Here is an 11,878-nt window from a genome sequence, read left to right as displayed (position 1 = left end):
AGTAAAACATTACTCTTCTCTACATATCAAATGAACAGTCTGCTTTTCAGAATACTCTGCTATAAACATTGAAATCAAAAAAGTCCATTAACTAACTAGGAAGTAACACTTACTTCGATACCAAACTGCTTAAATATCCAAATACAGAACAGATGTTGGCAGGCACTCAGTAGAAAAACATTCTGAATGAATAAAAATGAACAGAAAACAAGACATTAAAGTGCAATTTTGAATACAGGATATAAATACTGCATGTATTATCAAAATAAAATGGTTGCAGGGACGGCATCTGCCAACTAGAGCGCCGCCTGTGCTTTTCGAAGAGAAACAGCGCCATCTGTGTGTGGAAAGCCCTTCCTTTCCAAAAGGTTGATGTGTTAAACTCGGCCTTCACACGACCTGAACTAAACCTTCCACTTTCTAGATCATTGCAGTGTGATCAAAAGGATATATTTAACCATGTCAACACTACTTCATCTTAACCCCACACCTCACTGGGCAAGCCTGAGCTACTCTGACAGTTGAATTCAATTCAGTTTTGTGGCTGACATACAGAAGAAAACAATGAGGAGAGGTCACTGCTCTGCTGCCAGGGGAATGCTGCTCAGTGTCTCATCCATCCTGTGGTGCACTGGGTCCTGACCTGAGATGGACTTACCAAAGCGTTCTTTCTCATGAGCGAAGACTTTCTGGAACTCCTGCAAACAGAAGAATTGGAGGTTGAAGTGGTTCATGACACATAGTACCAGAGATGTTTTATCTTCCTGCAAGTCTGTAGCTGTCTAGATCGCCCTTCTGGTGGCGGTAGTGCATGTTGTAAGTATGGCGTGATTTTATTTGCTGTGTTGTACATTTTTTTTCAGCATAATCTAACTGCAGCAGATGATTTCTCTCAGTAAAACAATAAAGTTTATTTGATTTTAAACTGTAAAAATGTGAAGACTTTAGTTTGAACTCTAAATAACAAAAGTCACAAAGTTTCCTTCACTAATTAGACAGGCAGCAAGGGGAAATGTAATTAACTCTTATCTTCCAGCCACAGCTTTCTAGTCTCAGATAATTCAGTTAGAGGACACTTTTCATCAATCACTGTTCTACACATGCCCACCTCTTTAAAAGTGTCTCCATACGTTTTAGTAATGTATCTCAGGAAAGCTGTGGTCCACTGCAGGGTGGTGACTTTGTCCGTCTCAGAGTCACAGAATGGCACCAACGTGTTCAGTTCATCACAGCACAAACGAATCCTCTTCCTGTACGACAGCGCAGACAATGCAGATGATTTTGAGCGATGCAGTCCTGTATATTTAGTTTCCACATCAAGCAGCTAAAACTAATGATCACAACCCAAAAGATGTTCAGTTCTGATACGTTGCTGTTGCACTACTTATCTGAATATATTCAAACAAGGACTGAGTTCACTTAAATCATGCCATCACCATACTGTGAGCGCGAGGCTCTGAGAAGAAACTATGAATGCACTTTTGGTAAATGGACTGGTTCTTATATAGCACTTTTCTACTCTACTCAAGCACTCAAAGCGCTTTATACAACATTCACCCATTCACGCAAGCACTTTCTATTACTGATGGATGCATCAGGGTGCAATATGGGGTTCGGTATCTTGCCCGGTGATACTTTGGCATGCAGACTGCACAAGCCATGGATCGAACCACCGACCTTCCAATTAATAGATGACCTGCTAAAACAGAGAGACAGACAACCACACATATTCAACTACAGCCACCGCTAACCAGTGCACCACTGTTCCACCCCAAATAGAGAACAAAATGTTTAAAATTTGTAAATTGAAATAGTTCTCTTTTTGTGCCTAAATGCAACGCCTTTCAAATCTCTGACCTTGAAAGCAAGCACACTTAACACACTTCAAGCATCCCAGGATATTCCTGAAATGCAAATGTTTATCTTGTTGCACACTATGGATGCAGGGACACTTCCACGTGTAACCTTCGGCTGCTCACCTGCGTTCCCTCTCCTTACTGTTGTGTATCTCCCTGCGCTGGCTGAGCAACATACTAGATCTAGCGATTTTCCTCCTGCTGCTCTGTGGCTCTCCAGCAGAGTCTGGGGCGGCTTTAGCAGCTTTGGGTATCACCACATCCTCTGTGGAAAAAACCCGCGCATGTGAGACTAAGTTAGACACAGCCTTTCAGTCTATAATTGTAGCCAACAACACAGTTATGGCTTATGAAGTAAGATTAGAATACTAATTATTACTTTCTATGTTAACCAAAGGCTGCTCTTCTGCTGGGTGAAAATTTAAAACGCTCTTGGGCATCATAACCTGGAATTAAAACAGAAAAACCAAGGATTAAACAGTGGGCTCTGCCTTACCATTAAGATACAATAAAAGCATATTGATTTGTTTTTTTTTTTCCAGCATACCTGTCCACACGTGTTGGTGACTGGGCCATAAACACCCTCTATATATGAACTAGACACCCCAAAAGAATTTGCTCTGTCCATTTTCACCCACTTCTGCTTTGGAGGATGCATGACTGTCTCTTGAACATCTGCAGACTGCTGAAGTATTGTCAAAAAACTGAAACATGACATAGCGCACAAAATGAGTACGTGTATGCTATACTTTAATAAAATGATAGTCACATATAGTATACACATATTACTGAAACTTACTTGCTGAGAACTGCAGACTGTATATCTTGTTGTCTCGTGGTTTCAGCACACATGGCGCTAAATCTTTTCTCTAAGCAAACTCTAGCAGCTGGTCTGGTGCGATTCTGTACGGACTTCTTGTCACTGGTAAAAGGTTCAGCTGGGCTTTCTTCAGCACTAATTCTGGCCAGCACAAAACCTGGCACCTCTCCATAAGACACTGGTGTCTTTTCTCCAGGCATTACTTGGTCTTCATTTGAAGTTGATAGATCAATAGCTTGAGCGCTTCTGAAGGGAGAAATCACTGTGGATGTGGCCTGTTCTTTGACCATCACTGTAGACAGGTGACATCTGACATCTGGAAACTCTGACTGTGCCTCCACATGGGCTTGGAGAAGATGCTGAAGGTGAGAACAGTCAACCTCTGTCATCTCCATCAGCCCAAGCTCACTGCCCAATACCTGCCCATGTTCATGGGTAAAGCATCCACCTTGACTCACAATCATTCCAGCAGAGTCACTTATCTGCTCTCTTGATGAAGGTAACACATTGATGTTTTTACAGGTTGAAGAAAAGGACATCTTTCCCTCTGGAGTGGGGCTACAGATCAGGAAAAATATTAGATATAATACAGACCACTTACTCTAAATACTTTGTTACTTAAAGTATTCGCCAGTTACTCTTAATGTTAGCTAAAGAAATTGTATAATTATAATTTAGGTCGTGAAGGTACGTTGTCGTGAATTTTAGCTTAGCTACAATTAGCAAGGGAGACGTTGGCATAAACTGGCCAAAATCAACAGGCTGTACCGCCATTTTAAAACTTGTAATACTATTAGAAACTCCTGGGCATTTAAAACAATCAGTCTTAAGTTATACAAATGCATAAAAGGTTATTATTACTGAATTAATAAACTCTTTGTACCGCTTTCTGTTCGGGGATTAGCACGTATTAATGCTTGATGGCCTCAGGCTGTAACGACGACCGTGTCCAGCTACCGGCGCTAACCCTCTCCCCAACCTCCGATTATCTCAGTATACAATAATTTATTTAAGCTCGTAAGCGTAACTTTAAACACAAAAACTAGCAATTGTGAGGAAGACTGCCCCACAGTATGTACGGAAAATATACGAGGGGTCCTAAGAAAATCGACAGTTGTCATCATAAATGCCTTATGTAAGATTAGAAAATATTATTTTTTTATTGATCAGTTAGGGGGGAAAATAGTCCTGCCTTTTCCACGCTTTTCTGTCATTCAGTATCTTTTGGTTGATCAAAAATAGTTAAATATGTTACATTTTTATACAAAAAACCGAATATGTAAATACATTGATTGCAGCTTTGTGAAACTTCATGGTTAGATAACTACATTTATATATATATATGTATATATTTCCAGATTTTGTTTTGATTATTTGATTCATAAAAACTGAAAGAGCTTCATTTTTTTAAATAAATAAAAGCATTTGCACCTAATAAAATTAGCACAATAAAAATTAGATATATAAAATAATCTAGTTTGAACCTCGTGGGGTCCAAAACAGACTGTCTCATGTGTTAACCCTGTTATGGTCTGGTGAACTTTGCAGATTTACCTCTTCTCCTGCTCTGAGCAACCTGGGATAGGCTTCCCCCACACAAATGACCATACCTTCCATAAGTCGTTGAGAAAATGAATTAAAAATATATTAAAAAAAAAAAAAAAGTTTAAGCACCACCCCTAACAGCACAACTGGTCAACATAGTACTTTTCTACATAACAAAAACTGTTCCGCAATACTCAGTCACATTGCAAAAACTGTAATGACTTCCTTATTTATTTTAAATAAAAGATTATTTCCAGTTGCAGTTCAAACTTTGTACAGATTATCTCTTAAGACCTGAGAATCACACTACTATGGAAAACAGAGAAATTAATTCCAAGTAAAATGACAGAAAACAACAGAACAGCAGTAACAATGCTTGAGTTAAACTAGACTCCTGCAATACAAGTTTTACACATGTGGAGGGTTACAAAAAATATGTAGACCCACTTTCGCTTATTGTGATTTCCACACTACCCAGCAAGAGGCCTCGAAAACCTAAAAACTAATTAAGTATTGCCTTAATTTGCTTTTAGTTTGACTCCATTGTGTGTTTGTGTGTGTGTGTGTGTGTGTGTGTGAGTGAGTGAATCAGCACCCACTTTACAAGACAACCAGTAACAATTATTACCTCAGAGTCATGAGTAATCTTTACAGTGATCAGATCTGAAATGTTTCACCAAATAGTTTTAGCAGTTTGTATTTAAATAAAATAATCCAGCTTTTATGTCTCAGAATGATTTATTGCCACAAAGGTAGTAAAACTGCCACTTTTCTTTGATATGAGATTTGCTTGTTAAATTAACTGGTTTTAAGCTATCAATCTAAATGTGACAAAATAAGACTTCATGTAAAGTGTGTTACTTTATTGACTTCTTGGATTCTAAAAGAAATGGAACGGGTCATTTTTAACCAACAGATCTACATAAAAGAAGATGAGGGCTACCATATTGACAGTCTGGCTATTAAAAAAAAACACACAGAAAAAAACTGTACATTTTCTGTACAAAACATTTATGACTTTGTCAATCTACAAATACAAATAAAGTTAAATTTACAACTGAAAATTATATTTAGCACGACTTTTACTAATAATCAAAAAAAAAACAATAATAAAAGCATCTACTTTGAAAACAGAAAAACTACAACACAATAAACTTAAATGGTAATCTCTGAGCACTTTTCTATTAAGTTACAAAGTTGGATTTTTTGCATGGCTTTGCCTATATGTCATATTAAAATTTAACAAGCACATGGGTAGTCACTCTCAGTGAGAAAAGAAATACATTAATTAAAAGGTTAATTGTTTGGTTTTTTTAAATTCTGAAACCCATTATTATTTTTCCCCCAAATCGACCTTATCCTTTGTTTCTCCTTCCCTTATGACTGGACCTTCAGGTGTGCTATTTTCTTTCTTACAAGCAGGTTTTACCCATTCTTTACATGTTATCAATTTACCTACATCTACTCTGCTCTGTCTGTTGGAAATGTGTTTTAGTTTCATGCCAAAATCCAAGCAATTATATTTTTGGGAAACGTATGAGACCTTGTTTTGGAGTGGGAAGTAAGGCACCTCTGTGTCTTTGAGGTCTTATGGCTTGCTGATTTTGTGGGTTTTCAAAACCAGGGAATGGTTTTCCTCCACTATTTGGACCTGGGCCACGGGGCCTATTAAACTGTGCCAAATGTGGATCTCCAGGATGTTGGAATCTTGCAATGGGATGAGGACCTCTTCTTTCATTAATGGGTGTTTGACCTCTCTGCCTGGGATCTCTCCCCCTTATATTTGGGCCCCTACTAACATAACCTGCCCCCCTTATATCTGACACCTGCATGTCATTATTTGGATCTGGCTCAGACCTAGTGTTGTCATCCCACCTACCAGGTCCATTTCTAAAATCTGAACGCTGAGGTGATGGTCCCCTGCTGTCTGTTTTATTGGGCCCCAAACTTCTCATTTTTGGACCTCTACTTTCCCTTCTGAAATCAAATCCTTGTCTACCTGGTTCAGGATTTTCAGGTTCTACATTATGCCTTTCAGATCTTAGATCACCACTATCTGAAAATCTCCCATCACACCTTGGAGCTTCAATGCTTAGATTTCTGTTTGCAGGTCCTGGGGGTCCTAGATCTTGACCTGCTGGAGGTCTTCTATCAGGGCCTTCCATCTCAAATTGCCTCCTGTTTAGACATGAATTCATCAGGCCTGGACCTCCTCTGAGAGCCCCACGCCCTTCAATGTTTGGCCCTCTCATTTTCCCCCTGACACTTGGCAGCCTCCAGTCATTTCCCATATCTGGATGATTGTGCATATGTGATCCTGGCCCTGCTTTTCTGTCTTGTCCTCTATTGTCTAGATCTCTTTCTCCTGTAAAAAATTCCCCAGCACCCTCTCTATCAAGCTCTGTCCAATCATTTCCATGACCTCCCCTACTTGGCCCTGGGCATACCATATCTGGATTTTCTTCAACAGGCCCTGCACTTCTGCAGCCAGGAGCATTCCAGTTATGTCTACGACCCCTTACAGGTCCTTGAAATAACATACTGGGTCTATTCCGCATGGGACCTGGTCCACTACTTTCAGGGCCTCTCCAGTCACTAAATAGGCCTTGACTAATATCTTCTTGGTCCTGTTCATCTTGACCCTCTTGGATAGGTCCAAATCCTCTACTAGCATCTGTTTCCCAGTCATCCACTGAACATTCTCTGTCTTGTCCTAAGAATTCTATATTGGTCCTTCTTTCATCTGACCTTTGTTCCTCTGTGTCTGGCCCTCTCCTCTCAGGAGCAGAACCCCAGAAGCCGGGCCCTGGTCTTCTAATGTTTTTCCTCATAGGCCTTCGACCTCTAAAGCTCTGGCCCAGTCTATCAGGTTCTGGGGCATGGTAATCTGGGTTTTCTTGAATAGGTTCACACGCTACCCAGTCATCCCTTCCCCCATGTCTTGGATCTTCAGTATTTGAACTTTCATGTTTGTAGCCTGGAACTCTGAAATCAGGGCCATGTGATTTTCTCCAACCTGGTTTTGAGCCCTCCATATCTGGATATCTTTTTTCTGGACCACTTTCACTGTAGTCTGGACCTACTAAAGCTATTCTGTCAGGCCCAGGATCCACACCAGAACCTGGCCTTTCCAACCGCTGTGCACCAAATTCTGGACCCCTCCTATGAGGCCCTGGAATCTCCATATTTTGATACCCAACTTCTTTTCCACGACCCCTGAAATGTGGTCCACCTCGTCCTCTGTTGTGAGGCCCGAGATCTCCCACACCTGGACCAATTCTTTCAGGCCCAGCAACACCAATATGTGAACCTCTCCTGTCAGGACCCTGTCCACCTGTGTTTATTTCTCCAGGTCCTCTCCTTTCAGGCTCTTGGCTATGCATAGGAAAACTTGGTATTTCATGTATTGGCCCACTAAAATCTGGACCTTGTGAAACTCTGCCATGCCCCATAGCAAGACCTCTACAATCAGACCCTAGCCTGCTGATATCAGGACCTCCAGGTCCTCTTCTCTCAGGCCCAGAACCTTCTATAGGTCCTGGTCCCCTGAACCCAGGACCTCCAGGTCGTCTATTCTCATGTCCAGGACCTTCGATAGACATACTTTCCCTCTCATGCCCTGGTCCTTTAAATTCTGGACCCCCAGGTCCTCTCCTATTAGTCCCAGGATCCTCCATGGAATCTCTCCTTTCATTTCCTGGACCTCTGCTGTCAGACCCTGGACCAGCCATATCCAGACCCATCCTTTCACCCCAGGTTCCCCTGAAATCTGGACCTCCAGGACCCCTGATGTCATGTACTTTTTGCTCCATATGTGGACCTTTACTCTCAGGTCCTAATCCTCTAAAATGTGGACCGACAGGACCTCTTCTGTCAGGTCCAGCAACCTCCATGGCTACACTTCTTCTTTTAGGTTCTGGTCCCACAAAATCTGAAGCCCCTGGTATTCCTAAGTCAGGTCCTTGATTGTCTATAATGGGGCCTATCCTTTTAAGTCCTCCTTCCATGAGGTGTGAGTCCTCTGGTCCCCCACTATTAAGCTTTGGATACTGCATGTTTGGACCTCTCATTTCACCCCCTGGTTGTCCGAATTCTGGGCCTCCACTCCCCCCTGTGTAAGGTCCCTGGCTTTCCATGTTTGAACCTCTTCTATCAGACAAACGGACACTCCATTCATCTTGTACCAATGGCGCTTCCCTGACTGAATCTGACCCTCTCCTATCTAGGGCTCTCCAATGATCTCTTATGTCTGATCCTGGGCCATTCCAATCTGGAGCACTTATATGTTGACCCAGAACTTTATTTTGATTCCCCTGACCCCTCATCCCTGGACCAAGATCCCTTAGTCCTTGACCTCTCCAATCTGAATTCAACATGTTTGAATTAACTGCATCTGCATGACTGCCACCAAGCTTGCCAAAGTCTGCATTTGTGCCATGTGGCTGAAGAGTACTTTTACGGGGGCACCTTTCTTCAAAAGCCATACTGCCATCATTTCTTGATTGTCTAGGAAGTCTTCCTAAGCCCATAAACAATGGACTTGCCTCCCTCATCCCACTACTTACATCAGATCTAAAAATCTGACCTTCATCTTTTTGTCCTCTACCACCTCCACTACTATCTGGAGCCATAGCTTCTACCTGTGGACCCCCAAATGACTGCTTTGTTCCCATTTTCATCACATCTTTCCTGATATCTGTGTTTTCTGGCTCTGATCTATGTTCATTTGTCTTTGGAAACTGTAAACCTTCCTGCTGACAACTAACATTTTGGTTTCTCTCATTAACTTCAAACAGCCCCCTCATATCTGTATTTAGATGATACACAGCTGATAAAGAATCCCTTGGACCTGGACCAACATTACCAGGTGCAGATCTGTCAGACAAAGGGCCCTTCATGATGTTAACTTGCCTTTCGCGCTGAAGGCTTGCCTCTCCCATATACAAATTTGTAACAGTAGGTACAATATTTTGTCTAACATCAGGACTTGGGCATTTTATTTCTGGATTTACACCAGAAATAAAAGGCACACAAGCATTATTACTATCTTGTGCTTCACTTCTCATTTCTGAATCTGTCAAGGCTGGCCATGAACCAGTTATTACAGTATTTTGATGTTGAATACCTTGTTCTCTCATTCCTAAGATTGTACTTGGATTTGAATATCCTCCCTCTTGACCCTTTTTTTCTGAATGCTTGAAACAAGGATTGTCTGCTAGTGTCTCATTATGTGTCTCTGTCAGACCTTGTCCCTTGGCATCAAAAGCTTGCAGATTCAATGCTCTAAAATCCATGCTTTTAATATTTGAGATCACATCTCCAACAGACACCATTGCTTGACCACAAATTGGCAAACAATTATTTTCAAAGACTCTAATATCTTCCCTTGAATCGCTGACTTCATCAGTTTTAACAGAATCATTCTTTTCTATGCTGCTAGGTTTCACAAACTGTGGTTCTGGATCTGGGCTTTGGGGAGAATCTCGAATAGGTGGATCAATTTCTCTAAGAGGAATTGTACTGTCAAGTTTGCTGTGAAACAAATTGTCCTGTTTATAGAGTTTATTTTGCTGTGTCATATCATGGTCACTCAGTGAAATCTTTTGAAGCTCCTGAAATTTTGGTGGTTCAGAAATCTCAAGCTTCACATTACATAGAGGTTCATGTGAGTGTTTTTCAGAGCTCTCAACGTGATTACACTCCGATTTTTGTCCATCTGGATCACTTTTGATTGTAACATGTGATATGTTACTCTCTTCAAATTGTCCAGCAGAGTCTAGAGAACTGCATGGAACACTTGCATGTTTTGATTTCTCAGGGACCTGAGGCAAGGGTCCTCTGTTCAGTTTTGGTGAAACTGACACAGATTCTGTTTTTCTAGAAGAAGATGGGGATCTTCTACGCCCACGAGAATGCCGGCGTGTGGTATGATCTTTGCGATGGCGTCCCTGCCGTTCAGATGGATCTCTAACTCTGTGTCTTGACCTGTCTCTTTCACTCTTTCTGTGTCTATCCTTTTCTCGGCGTCTTCGGGACCGGGAACGAGAACGCTGCTGTGACTGTCTTGAAGGACTTCTGTGGCGGTCCCTTTCCTGATGACTCCGCTTTTTTGGTGATGACCTTCGCTTTCTACTGTGGTATGAATTTGGAGACATACCCTTGTGAGAGCCACCATACCTTGCTCTAGACAGAGAGTCCATAGTTGTTACAGTTCCCCCCTTAAAAACATCATCTTGAATTTCATTGAAAAGTGATTCATCCTCAGGATCATAAGCTACATCAGAATCTTCAATCTCTCCAGCAGATGAATATTTGTCAGATTCCACACCTTTCTGTGTTTCATCTTGCTTTGCAACACCGTCTGTATCATTTCCTAAATTTTTGACAGGTGTTGCGTCTTCTACTTTCACAGCTTGTGAATCCAAATTTGAATTGTCCACAGTCTCTGTAAGGGGGGTAGCCTTGTCTGTTGTTTCTGAAGATTTTGACTCTGTTTTTATAATACCTTTCTGCAGAGAGGACAGTTGGTTAAGCGGCAAAGATTTTTGTGGGGGAGACATAAGTGAATCCGAAACAGAAAAGTGAGCCATGAACATTCCCACGGCCTCTCTCTGCTGACGTAGTGCTTCCTCCTGCTCTTTTAACTGCCGTTTTTGCTCTTCAATTTGTTTATTGAGTTCCTCAAGCATCCTCTGTTGTTCACTTAGTGTTGCAGCTGAGACAACCACAGTGCCTGTAGGGAGGTGTGGCATGACTGCAACTGGAGCAGAAGTTTGTGCTGGGGAAGAAGTGGAAACTGTCGCTGGGCATGATGGAGAATCAAATGTTTGAGTTGTAACAGGGGGCTTTGCTACAGGAGTATCACTTTGAATATCTTCAAAGATAGTGTCGTCCTCTGGATCATAGGCCACATCATCTTCCACAAAGCTTGATAATGCTGGGGCATCAGCTTTAATTTTTTCTGTGGTCTGTGGAGCAACGGTTGCATATCCCATTGCTGGATCATATTCTTCCTCTGGGTCATATGGTCGGTCAAAGTCATTTTCATCTTCAATCTCCTTGGCTTTGGTTTTCTGTCCATACTGTTGGACAATTGGATCCACCACTGATCCAGAAAGCACTGGGTTCTTCTTAGCAGTTACTGTTGTTTTTGTAGAACTTCCATCAGAGACAGTGGAATCAGCCTGATTACTACCAAACAAGGTACTCAAGATTGTCTGTAGTGGTGTCTTATCACTGGATGCAGCAGTGGGATTTTTATCAGAGCTGCTGTTAAAGGTGGACTGTGTTGCAGCAATAGTGGCTGAGGTAGAAACAGAAGGGGCTGCTTTAACGGAAGTTAATAGAGATGGTATGGTGACTGAGCCAGAGGAGGAAGAGTCTGTTGGTGACCCAGGGCATGATGGTGAACCAGGAGGGGTGGTACTAGCAGGAGTCTCTGGATCATAGGGTTGGAATATCTCCAATTTGTCAGAACCGTAAAGGACTGGTGGTTTTGGGATCCACATAGGGTCCTTGGACATATGAACTTTGGGTCTTTTGTCTTCCATTTCCTGTGGCAAACTTCCTGGACGTTTGACCTTCTGGACGATTGCTAGACCAAGAAGAAGATTGGGCCGGTTTCTTTCAAGTCCTGGAAAAAAATTAGATAACACAT

At 41.8% G+C, this 11,878-nt stretch overlaps 2 protein-coding genes across 2 annotated transcripts in view; both read right to left on the bottom strand.

Annotated features, from left to right (window-relative positions):
- Nucleotides 1-363: 363 nt before the first annotated feature.
- On the bottom strand, nt 364-3,215 carry LOC134619233 (uncharacterized). Its single transcript, XM_063465004.1, has 6 exons — nt 2,656-3,215; nt 2,404-2,560; nt 2,236-2,302; nt 1,980-2,121; nt 1,109-1,250; nt 364-698 (listed from the first exon to the last, which is right to left on the bottom strand). Exons 1-6 carry the CDS (start codon nt 3,213-3,215, stop codon nt 576-578), a joined length of 1,191 nt encoding a protein of 396 aa, XP_063321074.1. The 3' UTR covers nt 364-575.
- A 1,223-nt stretch (nt 3,216-4,438) lies between these two features.
- LOC134619232 (uncharacterized) overlaps nt 4,439-11,878 on the bottom strand; it is a 32,159-nt gene continuing 24,719 nt past the window's right edge. The window contains exon 17 of the mRNA XM_063465003.1: nt 4,439-11,854. Coding sequence (XP_063321073.1) covers nt 5,739-11,854 — 6,116 coding nt within the window. The 3' untranslated portion in view covers nt 4,439-5,738. The remainder of the gene's footprint in view (nt 11,855-11,878) is intronic.

This window comes from Pelmatolapia mariae, linkage group LG20 (genome assembly GCF_036321145.2).
Source record: "Pelmatolapia mariae isolate MD_Pm_ZW linkage group LG20, Pm_UMD_F_2, whole genome shotgun sequence".
NCBI lineage: Eukaryota > Metazoa > Chordata > Actinopteri > Cichliformes > Cichlidae > Pelmatolapia > Pelmatolapia mariae.
This window is presented reverse-complemented; position numbering and strand designations above follow the sequence as displayed.